Genomic DNA, 18,913 nt, shown 5'->3' on the forward strand with positions numbered 1-18,913 from the left:
ATCGGGTTTTACTCGAGCGTCGTGGAGACAAATACAAATAAATTTAACAGTAGACTGTCGTGGTCAAAAGAAACACTTTTTCCTTTACCATTTTTTTCCTATTTGGCCCTGATAAAACGATATAGCCATTTTAAGTTTTCATTATGAGCTATGCCACCCCTGGAAAAACAAAATTCCCTTCGAAATAACAAGCTAAATCTATGACACTACATACATCTGTGGATCTTTCAAACTGAGTTATATTCAGCCAAAGTTCCCAACTTTCCGAATATTCACAGATACTTTTCAATTTTTGAACATAAAATTACTCGAAAACGGCGCATTATACGAGATAATATGAGGAATACTTATTTTACAGAACGTTCAAATATTCATTAAATAGCGCCCAACTTATTCTCAAGAGTTTTGTATTCTTTGAATTTTTGTTATTTTTATGGTAGGTACATAATGGTCATAATGAGAAAACCGGAAGACGTGGGTGATATCCAGTGTTCGAAAAAGATTCATCAAATAAATGGAAAAACTATATTCCGAAATTCATTTCATTCGATAGAAACGGTTTGTAAGATAGAACTAAAGCATAATTTTTTATGGTTTTTCAACAGCCTGTATCTTTTAAACCTAACCGATTCGGAAGAAATGGTCAAGGAAAAAAGTGTTTCTTTCAACCTCAAGAATCTGCTGTTGAAATATTTGTACGAGTCGATGACTCACTCTGCATTATGTATTATGATTATGTATGTATTATGATTTATTATTATGTATTATGTATGTATTATGATTTCTATGAACAAGATTAAATCAATGAATGGGGAATTCAGTTAAATTCCGAGTTTAAACGGAATTTAATAAAATTCCGAATTCAAAGTCTAAATTCAACAAAATTCCGAGTTCAATGTCGGAATTTAGTAAAATTCAGACTTTGAAGTCGGAATTTGATTCACTTCGAAACCGATACATGCTAGATGTACAGGGTGTTCTACGACGGCATAGATTATTTCTCCATGTATAAAGAAGGATTGATGAGAGGTTTTGCTTTCGCAATAATGTGTTTCTGTTAATGAATACTGAAATTCATTTATATTGTGTGTTCGTACGTTTATGATGAATGTGATTGTTATTTATACAGCAATACATCGTTGATATTATTCAGCTCTCCTTTCATGATCATATGTAATGTATGTATGTACATATTATGAAAATCTTATACAGGCTGTTCCCTGACGGCTTCGGTCATTTCTCGTATACAGAATGTTTTATAAAAACTAGTTTCCCATATGTCGTTACATAGGCACAGGTAAATGTACATAATCATCCATTCATTATAAATGTGAGAACACCTAGTATTAAATGAATTTGAATATTTGTAAAAAAGCAAACTGTATTGTAGGAACTGATCTACGTCGTCGTAGAGCACCCTGCAGAAGATCGGAACTAAATAAAATTCCGAGTTTGAAGTCGAAATTTAAAAATTCCGACTTTGAACAAAATTAGCAGCAACATTTCTATTGCTTCAGGAGAATTAGATACGTGGATCATAAAGTGTATGAGGTCCTTAAATTGGAGAAGACCAAGAAGAGTAGGGGATACCGTTTGAAGACCAATTTTGCACATTTCGCGTACTTGTTGGTCTATGAAAGAATTTATGATAGTTTCTATGACATTGAGCGATATCAGTGTTTGGAGGCCCTCCTGTCTCTGGTCATGAATATAACTAGGACGCAACATGACAGAATCATGCCCATCACTGCGAATTCTACGCCTGTGGGAACTGTACAACATTTGACCGAGATCATATATAAGTATGAGGACAGTGAGAATGGAATAGTAGCGATGCAAACACTTGCAGAATTCCTTAGAATATTTCCTGATATATATGAAGAGCCCTGCAGAAAGGAAGGAGTCATACCTACAGTGGAATACGCATTCCGAGAAAAAAATGAAGAGGTGAGTCACCATCAGCAACGGCTTTTCTATTCTCGTCCTGGAGCCATTCAGTTCTAGACGAATGTTTCATGGTTTTAATTATTCTTGCAAATTATTCAGTTTCATATTTCTATCGCAGGAATACTTGGCATTTGATAAATCTTCAGTTCATCAAGAATTCCCAGGAGAAGAAAGAAAAATAAGAGTAGAAACTACCACACAAACAAATTCTACAACAATATACGTGGATGAATATATGCAAGTATGTCTGCCACACTTGCCACACTTTCCACAAATAAATCCACTACCAGAAAATCTACCACAACCGAAGCCACCAAAAGATGCAGCAAAAGTGAATACTCGACTGATAAAACCTCCACAGAGACGAGACACAAAAACCACTCTTGACGATAAATCGAAAATCCCTTTCAGGAATCAGGTAAATTGTATTGGTAAAACTAACGTTTACGGTTGGAAGTAATACTGCACATTATTTTGCATGAGTTTTCAAAAATATGAAAGAAGTAGAATCCATTACACCATTGAAGATTTCTGACGTTCTTCTATTTATACAGGGTGTTCCGATGGGAACACGGTGTTGTTGAGATGTCAACAACGCCGAAAATTAACAATTTTCATTTTCCTTGTATTTAAAGCTAAAGACACGAAACGTGGTAAATATCATTTGTCAATGAAATCACACATGTTGGAAATTTTTCAACCCTGAAGTATGCTCAGAAAGGGTTGAAAAAGTTAACCTGTATTATATTTTTTCTCACTTCTTTTTGGATGAAAATTTTCCTTTCAAAAGAACATGGCTGAAAAGCCCAATTCATAAACTAACTTTCTTCAAATTTTTTCGACAACTTAGGCATTTCCGAGAAAAAAAAGCAATGCATCTTCAAAAAGATGAGCTAGCAAGAGGGTGCTTTGCCTTAATATCTATTGGTTTGTACTTTGCAATGACAATCATAAAAACAATAATACCGATACTAGGATTGTGCACTGTCATTTTCTGTTACCGTTATTCTTATTGTTTCACAAGTTTTATGATTGTATATTGTAGAGAATAGTACTATTACTATTTGATTGAAAATATTAATACATATTCGAATTTAGAAAAAGCAGATATTCATTTCTCATACGGTCGTTCTAACGGTAATGCATTGGAAGCACAAAGACTTTATGATGAAGAGTATCCACAACTCAGATTACCCTCATCAAACACAACTTTTCACCAATGATTGCGGGAACATAATAATTTTTAAAAAAGAAGCAGCTCTAGAAGCAGCCTTACTTAATTGATGAATCTCCATAAACTGGTACCAGGAAAATAGCTCGTATCCTAAATGTAAGCCCTTCCGTTGTTTTTACAATTTTAAATGTTGTCTCTTATCGTCATCTCCTTGAAGAATTACCTGTTCTTCTCGAAGAGGTTCCCTTCAAATTAGGAAACATTTATGGTTTACGCACGCGACGGTGCACCATCCCATTTTAGTACTTATACATGCTGGCCTTGATGGCCAGCCCGCTCCCCTGACTTCAATCGTTCGGATTTATGCATATGGGGATATCCGAAATCTTTGGTATACCAAAGTTGGTTGAAAAAACCGATGATCTGCGAAACCACATTGTAGCAGGGCGTGAAACGATAAAAAATTCACCAGGAACATCTCATCACCCACGCATTTTTATGAGGAGAAGAGTATATGCTTGTATGGAAGCTGAACGCAGTCACTTCCAACATTTATTATAATCTATGATGGTTCACTTCCTTCAGGTATTATAACTTCTATTGGTTAACGGGAACTAGGAATTCGTGGGTTGATTAACAAACCATAGCTAAGTGCCAACCTTTCGCAAAATATATTTGCTTCTTCAGGGCAGAGCCATAATCATGTTTTCAACAAGTTATTAACATTTTTCACGAACAGCCAGTGATGCATTGAAAATTCGCCATCACTGGCCAAATTTCGTGTCTTTAGCCTAATATACGGGGAAAATGAAAAAATTTATTTTTTTGTTAACCTTCAAAGGGGTGTAAATTTTCCAGGGGAAGGTTTTTCAAAAAATTTCATAACAAATATTCACTTTTTTCTCAAAGAATCACCCCTTTCATTTTTTCGGTGTCATTCAGGAAGGGCAGGAAATGGGACTTTTCGGGTTCAACTGGGTTCAGAATTTAATGTAAAATAATAGCTAACAAACAAAATCATTTTCAATAATGCTCTGCAACGCTTAAGTAGTGGTAGGTCATTCATTCATTGCTGTATCCCGTTACTGGGAATAAATCTACAAAAAGACATTAAAAAAAAAGAACAGACTTATAATTTCCTAGGGCTAATTACGACTGTGTGCTCTCCTGTGACTGAAGAAACCCAACCGTGACCTACAGATACTTCCACACTCCGGGCATGGATAGTCACCAATCAGATCTGGCCGCCGCTGTATTCTTCTCGAGTCTCCATTATAACTGTGCACCATAGACCTCCACTGTGACCTGTCTAACGCTAGTTGCTCCTAGTTATGATTGGCATTAATTGATTTTACGGATTGATGTATGGTCTCTTCGGGTTCGGCTTTTGGACGGTCCGAGAATTGTTCTAAAACTGCGCAAAACTGTTGCGCCCTAGTATAAAATCCTCTGCGCAGTTCTAGAACCATTCTCGGACTGTCCGAAAGCCGAACCCGAATACAGCTGTAGTGTATCCTTAAACCGCTTATACTGGCCTCCTGGTTTCCGGGCTCCCTCTGTCAGTTCTCCATACAGAGCTATTTTGGGGTGTCTTGCATCCTCAGAATGTGGCTGCTCCATCTGACTCGTTACTTGAGTCTCAATTGTCTTACAACTCGCGCGTTGCAAGACTTCTGCATTCGAAACTTTGTATAACCATCTGATGTGCATTATCTGTTTTACATGACGTTGTTGCGTTTGTTCAAGCTGTTTAATATGTCGCCTGTAAGGCGTCCAGCTTTCGCTTCCCTAAAGAAGCGTTGGGAGGACAACTGTTTTGTAAACAGCTGTCTTGGTCTTCAGATTGAGGTCGTGATTTTGAAACACTCTGACCTTTAGCTTCCAGAATGCCCGTGATGTCGAATTGATACGGTTGTGTATTTCCGTGTCTAGGTTAGCCCTAGTATTTATGAAGCTTCCCAAGTATCTGAACTGCTCGACCTGTTCTAGGGTTTCATTTTCCAGGCTGATATGTGTTTGAAGGTTTTCTGGGGGACTTACCAGGATTTTGGTTTTGTCGATATTGATCTAAGACCTAAAGCTTCGTATATATGTTTATAGGTGTCCAGCATTATTTGTAGATCCTCTGGGCTGCTAGCGATAAGTGCGCAGTCGTCTGCAGTTCCTTGATAAACTTCGAACGGGTTTTTGCTCTGAGGCGCTTCAGGTAAATTGGGCCTCCATCAAATCTGAATCTTATTCCAACACCTCTTACAGGCATAGTCATGTCAGCGATTATCGAGACAGCTATGGCGAAAATATTGAACAGTAAAGGCGCTAACACGTAGCCACGTAGCCAGAGTTGGTTTAGAAATGGTCGGTTGTAGAACCATTATGCTGTGTCCTAGCGGTGTTGTTGGTATGAAGGCTTTTACACACTGCTAAGAATTTTTCGGGTACTATAAGGCAGGCCATGATTTTCCATAGCGTCCTCCGATTCACCGAGTCGATGGCCTTACTTGAATCGATGTAGGCTGTATAGATCCTTGATTGTTGTTCACGGGCCTTCTCTTGCAGCTGTCGCAGTGTGAAAATTAGGTCCACCGTAGCTCGATTTGGTCGAAAGCCGCACTTGGATTCAGGTAAAATCTTTTCTAAGATTGGAATCAGAAGATTAGCCATAATCTTCTGGAGTATCTTTCCGGCCACGCTAACCAACGATACGCCACTGTAATTGTTGCAATTTTGACTCCAGATCTGCTCTGGGCTTAGTGACCAACACCTCTTTCAGAGCTTTTCTTCTCACGATCACATAGTCGAGAGTATGCCAATGCTTAGAGCGCGGGTGGCGCCAGGTACCCCTTGAATTGGGTCTCGTAATAAAATATATGTTCGTAATAAAATAAATGTTCGTTATGCATAGATTGTGTTCTGCACAAAGAGCCAGCGACGTTCTCCGTTCGAATTAATGCTATCTGTGCCGTGTTTCCCTATTATTCCCGGCCACAGTTCTGAGTCTCGACCTCTGCCCATTCTGGCGTTGAAGTCTCCAAGGAGAATAATTCGTTCTCGTTTTGGGATTTTACTTAATGTAGCAACGAGTGTTTCGTAGAAGGTATCCTTTAAGTTGTCAGAGGAGTTCAAAGTGGGTGCTTATACTGGCCATTAAAAGTTCTGAGATGCCAACTGGATTTTCGGTTAGTTTGGCGGCCAGGTAGTTTCCAATGGCAAAGCCTACGTCATGTTGTCTGATTTCGCCTTCCGGCAAGCCTTTCCAATCTACCTTCGTCCGAAAAGCGTGTCTCGCTTAAGGCAACTATTGCAATGAATGTACGTTGCAGTTCCTTATCGATTAGGGCAGTACGTCTCTCTAGTCGGTCGGCCCTGGGGTTGTCTAGCAAGGTTCTGATGTTCCATGCTGCAAAAGCTATGTGCTTTTCATTGGTGGTTGTACGATGATTCACGCGCTCAGGCACCCTCCCCTGGAGATCCGAATGGGAGGGTATTTTACTTCCGGATACAAATTTTGTCCTGTTCTACTGATCCATCTTTTTGTGGGAGCTGCGTTAGAAGGTATTTAAAAGCTGCCTTTCCCCTTACATCTCCGTGCATAATCATATTGAGTTGCAGTAAGTTCTTCATTCTTGAACCTGAATTTTTCTCTAATCCATCGATGTATTGGAAGTGGAGTCGGTTTTTTCCTCTCGCATTGAAATCGAGAATTACAGGCCGCATTCAGCGGACGTGACCTTTGGGCAACTGTTACAAAATACTAGCGGAAACGTTCGGTGGCACATGCACTACAAACTTAACACGTTCTGGAGCAGGCGCCATTTTTTGGAGCGCATTTGATTTGTGCTAGGTAGCGTTGGCGTACAGAACAGGCTAGACCAGCTAATTCCAAAGTTAGTTGATCAAGTACATCTACATTTAAATTACTCTCCATAATCTCAGTTTCAATAATTTAATGTCCATTTTTATGTGCATGTAAAAGTGGATGAGCGATGATTACACGATACACCTGGTAATTCTGACTAAAAAAATTTACGTAAAAATAGTGGTGAGAAATGTTGGGATGAAACTCCTTTTATGATATTTGTCGCAATACGCAAAATTTCTTTATGAATAATTTAGTTAGAAGTTTGAGAGTAACCTTTGAAAGTCACAGGGTAGGATGCTCTCAGTTTCATCAATATGAGGGTGTCTGAAACATTTATCATTTTTCTCTATTGAAAAACACCCATAACTAGAAAAGAAAAACAATACATCCTCTGAATTAATATAAGTTTCAAAAGATGTTGGAATTGGCTTTTGGCGTGATTGGACAAGCTGAGTATTATTAGAATGTGCAATAAAAAATATAGGTCAAGGGCTCCCTCTCAAAATTATTGATACACATGCTATTATATTTTCAAGTGGCATTGCAATTGAAGCTTGTTTTTTCTGTTTTTTATAATAACAGATTGTGGGATTTTGCATTGAATTTTTCATGTGAGAGTATTCTTTGTTGTATGTAGAGAGAAAATGTTCGATTGCTTCGCTTGCTCATTTTCAATATAATATAATTTCAGCTTTTTTTTTTCTGTTGCAGGCGAAAGATTTGGTGAGACGCATAAGATCGACGGAAGCAGCCGTAACTGCTGTGCTTCCTTCCCAACCCAAACGTCCTACACCTTACTGCGATCCATTAAATAACATAAAAAGAATTTTTGAGGACACCGAGCTCTCACTATACGAGATACGTGCATCAGGTGCAATTGCTAAGCTAATCAAAATTCTTACAGGAATGAAACAAAGGGAAGATTTGAACAATGAATTAAGAAATTTCTTGAACGTGTTCGCCAATTTGCCGAAAGACGAAAATGCTAAAAAGTTCGAGATAGTATCTGCTCCATTTGACAGAACCGTGTGCATTCTGAATGATATACTAAAATATGGCTATCGAACCGATAGCATTTGGTCAGAACTTCACTCCGTAGAAAGTATCAATATAGCAGGAGTCCAAACACTGAGAAAATTGACTGATAGAAGATTTCGAGTAAGTATCAAATAATTATGTTTCAATTTTACTGAATTTTTTTTTTTTGAACAAATTGTATACGACGGTGTAGGGTCAGGGTTATGTCTGTGGTGCGAAGAACTATCGTCGTGTCGAACAGTGGCGTGTCGCGTCGGTTACAACATCTGACGACACTGATTTTTGGTGCTAAGCCGACGGATCTAATTCAGGATTCATATAAGGACAAGATGATAGATTAACTTTAAAAAATGGATAAACCACTCTTGTATCCAGCGACATTTGTTAGGTCAGGTACACTAAACACGAAAAAATATAAGCCGATCGAAATCACTCGTGAATAATCGTGATCTACCGAGTCTCAACTCTATGTTTGACTTGACTAATGTCCTTTCGTCCTAACTTTTCAGGCTTAGTTGGACGGACTTCAAATTTTTTGGTAACGCCTAATTCTAAAATTTATTTGCACCAACTGAAATCCCGATTTACTAATCTTCATTGGCGCAAAGCTGCAGAAAAAGTTCGAAATACACGTTATGATAAAAACTTAGAACATAGAAAACGTTTTTATAGAAACATAATCTAACTTCAATCTTCAATAAAATTATTCGAAATTTCATATGAAATAGTGGTAATTGAATAGATTCGATTGAATATGATGGAGTGAATAGTGGTGCTAATTCATCACAAAACAAGAAAGTACAGCTTCGAATGTATAAAATAATCAATTGTCAAGACTACGGGGTCTGAAAGCTGTAGAAGATTCCAATTAGCTCTCATTTTTCATAGAAAATATTTTCACAATAAACAGCTAATGCTGTTAATGTCTGATTTTCCTTTGGGAATTTTTCCCAGATGTTTTTCTGGATTACTACGAGAAAATTCAGACAAATCTGACAGTGAAAAGACAGCATTTTTACTTATTCTATGAATAAGACTTATCTATCGAATAAATTTACGTCCGGTTTCATAATCAAATTTAAAGTCACTTTAAGTTTAAAGCTTCCTTTACTGTCATTTTTAGTAGGGTTAAAGGAGGCTTTAAAATTAAAGGGACTTCAGGTTTGATTATGAAACCGGCCGTTAGTTATTCGCACGTGAAAGTACCGGGCCTAAACCAACTAACATATCCCGTTTTCAATAAACAATGATGAACATATTATGTAGGTATAATTTTTTTGATCAGTGATTTCTTTTAAATTTCATTGATTTCATTTATTATGAATGATTAAACTGATAACTTAGTCCCCTTAACAATGTGCAGCCACTGCATGCATCCAACGCACTACCGAAATCATTTCTTTGAAGATGTAGCCGTAGTATGTATAATCAGATTTTCAGTACGAAGTGAGTTTTTTCATTGCGAAGCAAGAAACGGATCGCTGTTGCTTGTGCTGTCATCGTTATTCCGAAATTTGAACGGAAGAAAAAGGAAGAAGAAAATAGGTGAAGAATTGGTTATCGCGACGAAACGATTCAAGTCATATGCTACTTCTGAGGGAGCTACGAGATGATACGGATGATTATCACTATTACTCAAGGAGGAACTGCCGCGTCTTCTTGATTCTTTTACTTTGCTTCCTTCCGAAATGCAGCTCGGATATTTTGAATCTTTTGTGGTACAAAACCGCGATCTACGTTTGGAAAATAGTCCTGCCAATACCTTACCAGCTCATAATAGGCGCAATTCTTCAGATTGTTGTTCGTATATTATATTGATCTCATTTACCATAAGCAAGTACTACATAGTTCTGTAAACTTCTATAAAGCCGGTTAGAATTTCCCGGTTAGAATGTCTCTTGTCCACTCACTCATAATGACTCAATAAATAATATTTGCCCGTACAAATAGTCCAAGAGCCCGCAACAGCCAGGCGCACATCATGAAAACATTCATAAAACCTGAATGTTTCTCTGCACACGTCACCAACACAGGTAAGAACTATGGTCGACTATGTAGTTTGGGAAGTGGTTACTTTGCAAGGAACAGGTAATAAAGATGTAAAAAACAAGACCTCAATTACGTTGAAGTATAAAGGTCAGTTTTTTGATATTTTCATTAAAATATTATTTAAAATGACGTCTTCCATTGCCGGACACTTAGTATGGTTTCAACCCCCTGCCAGACACCCTCAAACTCTAAAAAACTGTACTTACAGTTTGAGAGCTGGTGACGAAAATCGGCAAGAGTTTTGTAATATTTACATTATATTTAAATATTAGTTAGTTTTGGTGGTGTACAGGGTGGGCAAAATTGGTGATACCTGAACTACAACTTCTTAACCCAACGAGATAGAGGAAAATGAATGTACCATTCATGTCGTCTTTTTTCGAGAAACTAATAATGCCATCAACTGCATTTCTCTATCTTCTTTTGTTTTTGAGTTATAGGCCAAAATTTAAATTTGGGCGATTTCAACTTTGGTCCTTATCTCCGTTTCTGTTAAAGCTAAGATGATGAAATGAAATCATTATACAGACACTTTTTTGATAGCAATCCAGTGTTGTACTATGTTTTTTTCCTACAGGTTTATTTGCTGAGCTATAACGTAAAGTTGTGTTTTTTCTTATGAAATCAGTAGTTTAAAATGCCATTTTTTTACCGTTTCAGAAATATATTATACATCATCCTCAGTCTTTCTAAGCCATTTTAAACTACTGTTTTCATAAGAAAAAATACATCTTTATGTTATAGCTCATCAAATATACCTGTTGGAAAAAATCATAGTGACTGGATTGCTATCAAAAAAGTGTCTGTATAGTGTTTTCATTTCAACATCCTAGCTTAAACAGAAACGGAGATAATAACCAAAGTTGAAATTTTAATTTTGACCTATAACTCGAAAACAAAAGAAGATAGAGTAATGCAGTTGATGGCAATATCAGTTTCTCGAAAAAAGACGACCGTAATATGCTATGCATTTTCCTGTATCTTGTTGGGTTGAAGAAGTTGTAATTCAGGTATCACCAATTTTGCCCACCCTGTACACTCTCAAGGTCAGGTAGGGGAACAACTGGCGGCGACGCTATTCGATTTATGTAAAATTACAATTTCCGTAATTTGGGTGACTGCTGACTGCCTCTGTTCTATTGATATGTGGTCTGACTATTTTATTCCCAAATAATATATGATATTTGAGCAATAAATGCATTTTCAGCCATTACAAATCTCTTGAAACTACATCGTTAAGGCAGCAACTTCTATGGGGTACTGGCCCACCGCGTTTCACTAAAATAAGGTGTGACCACTTTCTCAAATTTTCTGTTCTATAAACTAGCTGAGTGAATATTATCAATCATTACAAAATACTTGTAGAGTATGTTGTAATTTCATATACCTACTTACATCAAAGCGCGTCGTCGCTAGATGTTCCACCACCAGACCTTGATAGTGGGTGCTGACTAATGTACACCACCAAAACTAACTAATATTTAAATATGACCCATTACAAAACTCTTGCCGATTTTCGTTGCCAGCTCTCGGACTATTACATTATAGTATAAAAGCTGAATTTCATATATGTTACTTGGGGGATTATCAAAAGAAGTTACCCCATGAGGAGGACAGTTCTCATGGTTTTCACAGGTATCAACGGCTTGGTTGGAAAGCGATTATCTGTAGGTACACAGACTAATCTTGCTTTTTCATTTTGTTTTTCAGAACTTACGGTTTCAGGAATTACATATTTTTTCATAACCACAGTCTGTATATTCATCGGGCAAAAAGATGTCTTTGTATTTCAGATTATGTTTCTTTCTGACATTCAAAATATTTCGACATTTTTTGAAAATTTCCTCTGAAGACAATATTATTCTACGGCTACTTTCTTCACACAAAACACAAATTAATTTATTTTCCATTATAACACTTTACTGAAACTCGATCAAATTCATTTCACAAACTACAAAAATAAACGATGAACCGTATTTGCGTTGCAGAATAAGCTATACGCCCTTAGGCGGCAATCGGAGTAACCTGAATATGGCTATAACCATAGAAATCGGGCACAAAGAGGCACCTAAATTCGAATGATAATATACACAGTTTATTTAATTCACTAAGCGAAAACTCCTCATATTTACTTTCAGTCTTTTCAAACAAAAAACGCGCATCCAAATTCAACACTCATGAAACGTTTAGCCTTTGAGTTTATGAAAAGAACAACATCCATACTATAGTTCCGCAACTGCTCACCCTAGCGCTGCAATAATAGTTCAACTACAGTGACTATTAACACAGTGGCTATATATACAACTACAGTGACTATATGCACTAAGTCACCGTAAGTTCAACACATTACAGTGTAAACGACAGATGGTGCATGGCCTCGCATGACCTCGCGCCCGCACTTACGGCGGACTCTCAAGGGCTCTGGCAATATGTAAAAACCATGAGAACTGTCCGGCAATAAAGAGTTCATAATAATAATACCTGTTACCTTGCAAAGTAACCACTACCCAAACTAAATAGTCGACCAATAGTCGAGCTTAAACATGGTTTAAGCAACAGTTCCTGAAAATTTCATCTTTTTGGCGTGAAGGGAAAAGAAATAGCTGAAAATTCAAGACGAAAAACAGTTTTTTGTGAATAACTCAGAAAATATCCACTTTAGGCCAAGGGTGTGATGCATACACTCACATTATTTTTTAACGTAGATTCAATATCTGCCTTAAAAAAATGGGGTTCTAATTTGAAAAAATTGATTTTTCACGATTTTGTCATCCCTAACTTTGAAATCGATTTTTTCACCCCCTGTATCATGAATCGCGATTTCGATTTTTAAAGTGGATACATCAATCTTACATCTTGAAAAATCCCAAAAATGAAAATTTTCCATCCAAAAACCTCGAAGTTATTCTTGTTTCAGCGGAGCTCTATTTTCGATTTTTTTTTTCGAATTTTCCCGCTCAGAGAGAATTTTCCAACCAAAACTGAAAAATGTTACATCAAAATAACTTGAAATTTTCTAAGGAATCTATTTCTGCAATAAAAAAATGGTGTTCTAATTTGAAAAACGGAAGTTGACGTCATTTCCGGAAAAACCGGAGGTGCTCATGCCTTGAAAATATTTTAGATTTCATCAGCATCGTGAAATACTTATAAGTGCTGAATTTCATGAAAATACGTTCAGTAGTTTCCCGTATAAATATGGGTGAGGTTCCTCGTGAAAGACCCTGTATAATTTCAGTGTCATACACAGAACACTAATATACAAGAAGTGAAAAGTCCTAAGTAATTTGTGGCAACACCAAATGTCATTTATATGCCGCCATATTTGGTTGTGGAAGTAGATATTGAATGGCGGGAATTTTGAATTTACAGGCGTACTATACCTATATACATACTTTTCGTTGTTTTCACCTTCATTGTAAATTTACAGCTTCTACCATTAATATTGAAAACAGATTTGGAATTCATGATAGAAGCTGCAAATTTACATTACATAAAAAATAACATCAAGGTAGGAGAAAGTTAGAATTTCAGCAATTTATTTATTTTTCATAAATATTCTATAAACAGTATTTTCCAGAGGAGCACATTTATATATCAGTCAGCCAAATGCAAATACATATTTGAGGATGAAATATATCAAACAATATGGTATTTGAGAAGAAATAGAATTGTTGATCGTAAAACCTGTTTCCCATATAAAATCTCAGTATAAGCAGAGGAAATGTAAATCAAGTAACATCCACATATATGTATGATACAAAACAACCACGATAAAAACCTCAGCAAAAATCTGTCCCTATAAAAGCTTAGTTATATTGAATTTATTCACATAATGAGCTATTTAAATTATCGGGCCGGCTCTTTCATTGTGATAAATTTTCTTGTTCCCTTGTACATCTCGAAATTGAAAACATATCTGAAACAAAAAAAAAGAGAATGAAGATAGAGAAAGTTTAGTAAATAACATAATAACAAAGTGATTGATGTAGAATTGGAATGATAAGAAATTCAGAGATCAAAAATAGCTCAACCTACCTAATCACGAGTATCAGAATAGATGAAAATAATATTCAACATTCGGTCGTTCGTAAGTTACATCTCCTTGAATCTGCACTAGAATCTCCTAAATAATCCGCCTCGTTATGTAGTAGGGAAGTAATTTTTCAGTTAAATAATGAAATGTTAATATTAAAAACATGATTTTTGAAACGTCAACAGGTTGTCAATCAAAAGAATTAGGTTAATTTGGTTTTGACTGTCACTTTAACCGGAAATTCATGTCGGCCATATTTGGTTGTAGATTGGACATAGCCTTCTTGAAAATTTCTATTTTAATAAATCTATGGTTAGACTAAGAAACCTTGATTTATTCCCGAAATTCGAATTTTATTCAATTGCGGCGAAATTACTGATTTTAGTGGCATGGAATGTTGGGGACACTCTAAGTAGTTTTTGACGGGCAATCGATTGGAATTACAAAATTATAGGGTTGCCATTTGAAAAAAGTGAGATTTCATAGTTTTATCGAGGCTCAGTTTGGGGCCCTTTTTCAGACACCCTGTATAATATTTCCTCATAAGTTATACAAGAAACACTATCAGCGTACTTTCTTTAGTTCTACTTTCGCATAAAGAAATTCTTATAATGAGGGATTTCGAAGATATGGACACTAATCTGTGACAACCTTTTTTTCAAAAAATTTGATAATCAGGTTATAATTCAAAAACCGCTTGAGTGGTTGCACATATCATACATCAAATCAGTGTAAAATTAAACGAAGAATTCGAATATGTAAAAATATACAGGGTGTTGCATTTGAAATAACGAAGTTACATTCGTTTCCGGTGAAACCGGAAGTAGATTCCGCTTGAAAATATTTTGCAATTAAAGTTCATGTTCTCTAAAACGAAAATCCAAAATCTTGAATCTGTATTACAATTCCTTCCTCGAAAACTTCTAATGAAACACTTAAAAAAATCACCCTGTATATGCATGAAATACAGATACAAAAAGTGACTGAGAAAAACTGAACATCGGGCATGCTAGTTATCTTTTTCTAGAATTTTGATTGGTCCGCACTCACCTCTAAGTGAACCGAAAAGAGATAGGTAATGGCCCGACGATCATTTCTCTCTTTCTATCAAATAGCCAATTTCTCAGTCCATGTCTCTAAGTCTATGAGTGATTTATCATAGACCTATTCCTATTAGGTATATGTGAATCTATGTACTGGCCGATGATGATTTGAATTTTGTACTGCTGTTTATGTTCTTAATTTGATCGTACAAATTGGAAACATAATTGAATCAATTCTGAATGTCTATGGATAGATATGCTCTGAATTTTCAAATACCTTTTCAGGTTATATTTATATAAATTTGTTCTGTGATTTAAACTACAGACATTTTCGAAAATCTTTTGTGACCAGATATTAGGCTGCGTATGGACTTTCAACACCTACTGGGATGTCAATCATTCTTGAAAGGATTGTAGTTATAAAACTTTGACACTATCACAGAACACATAGTAGTTGAGACGTTGTGATGAAACCATAAATGTAATGCACAGAACAAGAAAAAAAACGACTGAATAATTACTTGGATTTGAGAGTCGGCTCAAAGCAACCGCAAAAGGCACAAATTTAATTAAAAAAAAACCGTTTCCAATGTAAGCTTTTTGTCGAATATTTACAAGGTTGGCAAATGTTTCTGAACTCGTCCATTTTCCCCATATGCATGCGTCTTTTTTACTTTTCACTTTTCTAATAGGCAAACTTGACTTCAAGCTTTCAGGGAGACTACAAATGCAACAATATCGAATGAAACACACTGACTAGAACTGATAACTACTGAACTTATAATCAAATAATTTCGAAAAATGAAAGATGTTTGTTTTTTATCTCATACAAATCAAAAATATAAATCCGTGAATTATTATTTCAATTTCACTACTTTTTATTTTTATTATCCATCATTTTGCTTTTCAGATTTCTGTCCTGACACCAGATCATCGTGTCTTAGTGTGCATGAATTCAGTCTTCCCATTCACCAGGATTCAGTACCTAGAATCTTATGTGATACATATAATGAATAGTAATGATCGATATAAAGAATGGAACGAATCGATCGAGGGAAAAATTGAGCTGTACCTAAATGACTATCTTCTACCTTCCCACTTTACTCTAGTAGAAGCCATACGTCTCAACCAAAGGATCCCTCTATTCAACATTTTCGAATATAATTACGTGTTCACATACAAAGTTAAAGATATGGATATACCTAAAGTTGTGAAACGTAAGTATGCACATTTTATTCTAATGGATGATACGCACTCACGATTCCCATAAAACGCTATGAAGGAAACATATAGCAGAAGAGCAGAAGAGGTATTTGAAAATTACGTGATTGCTTTGATAGTTTATCGAAAAACTTTCATGTACGTCTTTTTTTGAAACGAGACAGTGAAATTGCGTAGGTATCTATAAAATATTTTCGAAGTTCGAACACTATAAAACGAAAAAAATGTTTTATTATTATACATGGAACTCATACTTCGTATTACGACCTCTCTGAGGTTTGAAAATATTTCCGGCCCCATATTTTTTTGTGATTCCAAATATACAGGCCGTCCCGGATAAGATGGGAAATATTTTAATGTGATATAGAGAACACGCACCTAGAGGATCACGAAAAACTCCCATATGTAGTATCTAGTTGTTCTACACTCTGATTTCCAGGGTGTTTTTCAAATTTGAATGGCAATTAAATTAAAACCACTCTATCTCCTGAACGGAATCACCGATTTATCCGAAATTTGAAATGAAGATAGCTGTCATGAGGTTCCAGAAAACTGCAATCAAATATCATTCGATTTGAAGAACCGTATCACATAAATTTGGACAGTTCTTGAAAGTTCGCGAAATCACCCTGTACAATGAATTTCATGATTTCTTCGATAGCTGCGTAAACTGTAAAATTCGTTCATTCAATTCGCCAAATAATATTGCATCATCCAGAATGCAGAGGACTGATTTTTTCCTCTTAATAGTGACAATAATTAATTAATTTCTCTCGTGTCGATATTTAACCTCCTATTCATCTCAAGAAAGTGAAATTTGAATCTTTATGAATTCAATCAATGGACGAGTTCAGGAACGTTTGCCAACCTTGTAAATAATAATAATAGAAACAATTCTTTTAATGGAAACGTATTTTTTTTAAATTTGTGCCTTTCGGTTGCTTTCATCATTTTACAATCCTTTGAATGTCCCCGGCTCTCAAATACAAGTAATGTAAAAGAAAATTTATTTTGAACTTTCAAGGTGAGTTTTGACATTATTCGGGATTTTTTTTCGTGTTTCGTACATTATATTTTCCATAGACTTATAATTTATTCATTCGTATTTCGTGCATTATATTTATGCTTTCATCCATAGATTAATAATTTATTTATTATTAGACTATGGTTTCATCACAGAACACATTAGTAGTTGAGACGTTCTGTGATGAAACCATAGTCTGATAATAAATAAATTATTAATCTATGGATGAAACCATGAATATAATGCACGAAATACGAAAAATGCCAAAATGCGCCCGAAAAAATGTCAAAACTCACCTAGAAAATTCAATATAAATTTTATTTTATATCACTTGGATCTGAGAGACGGGGATATTCCAAGGATTGTAAAATGATGAAAGCAACCGAAAGGCACAAATATAATTTAAAAGAAATGCGTTTCCATGGAATGAGTTTTTCCTATTATTTACAAGGTAGGCAAACGTACCTGAACTGGTCCATTGAATATGCATTATTGCATATTAATTTCTGTTTTCATTTGATCAGTTTTCCGAAGCGTAACTCAAGGATGGGTCTTTAAATTATTAATTAGCAAGAATAAACTATAAAGTGATGGATAAGAAATGGGCAAAATAAAACGAAAACTAAGCGGCTCTCATTGTCTGTTCGAAATGAAGGCCTTGCAATATAAGTAAAAGGGCTGAGAAATTTATTCAAATGCCTTCATTTCGAACAGACAATGAGAACCGATAAGTTTTTGTTTTATTTTATGACTTTTATAGGTTTAATAATTGTTGAAGACCAATCATTAAGTTACGCTTCAGAAAACTGATGTATTCGATCAATTGAAAACTGAAATTAACATTTGATAATGTATATTCAATTGATTATTCATAAAGATTCAAAATTCAATTCGTTATGACATAAATGTTAAATATCAACACGGGAGAAAAAATTATTGTCACTATTAAGAGAAAAAAATCAGTCCTCTGCATTCTGGATGGTGGCATGCAATATTATTTGGCGAATTGAATAAACGAATCTTACAGTTTACGCAGCTATCGAAGAAATTATGAAATTCATTATATAGGGTGATTTCGCGAACTTTTGAGAACTGTCCAAATCGAGGTCCAAATTTATGTGATACGGTCCTGCAAATCGAATGATATTCGATTGGAGTTTTCTGGAACCTCATGAAAGCTATCTTCATTTCAAATTTCGGACAAATCGGTGATTCTGTTCAAGAGATAGAATGGTTTTAACGGCTAGATACTACATATGGGGTTTTAGGTGATCCTCTAGGCTAGGTGTTCTCTATCTCACATTGAAATGTGACCTCAAAACCTCAAACATCATTGAGGTAACTCTCTGTGACGACACTGGAGGAACAACAGTGCATCGAAACCTTATATAAGTTCAATTGTGACCCTACCCATAGATCTTCTTCCACTAAGCTAAACTTCATGCAAAAAAATTAACAGGTATAGTGTTACACGATCGTCATTGAACGACAGCCTTGATGGCCATTTCGTTGAAAAATGACT

General features: G+C 35.7%; 1 protein-coding gene across 1 annotated transcript in view; it reads left to right on the top strand.

Moving 5' to 3' along the window:
• LOC123314085 overlaps positions 1-18,201 on the top strand; it is a 33,363-nt gene extending 15,162 nt beyond the window's left edge. Inside the window, exons 4-8 of the mRNA XM_044899199.1 lie at positions 1,518-1,947; positions 2,066-2,365; positions 7,692-8,138; positions 16,057-16,363; positions 18,152-18,201. Of these exons, the coding sequence (XP_044755134.1) occupies positions 1,518-1,947; positions 2,066-2,365; positions 7,692-8,138; positions 16,057-16,363; positions 18,152-18,201 (1,534 nt within the window). The remainder of the gene's footprint in view (positions 1-1,517; positions 1,948-2,065; positions 2,366-7,691; positions 8,139-16,056; positions 16,364-18,151) is intronic.
• Positions 18,202-18,913: the final 712 nt, after the last annotated feature.

This window comes from Coccinella septempunctata, chromosome 5, assembly GCF_907165205.1.
Source record: "Coccinella septempunctata chromosome 5, icCocSept1.1, whole genome shotgun sequence".
NCBI classification, from domain to species: domain Eukaryota; kingdom Metazoa; phylum Arthropoda; class Insecta; order Coleoptera; family Coccinellidae; genus Coccinella; species Coccinella septempunctata.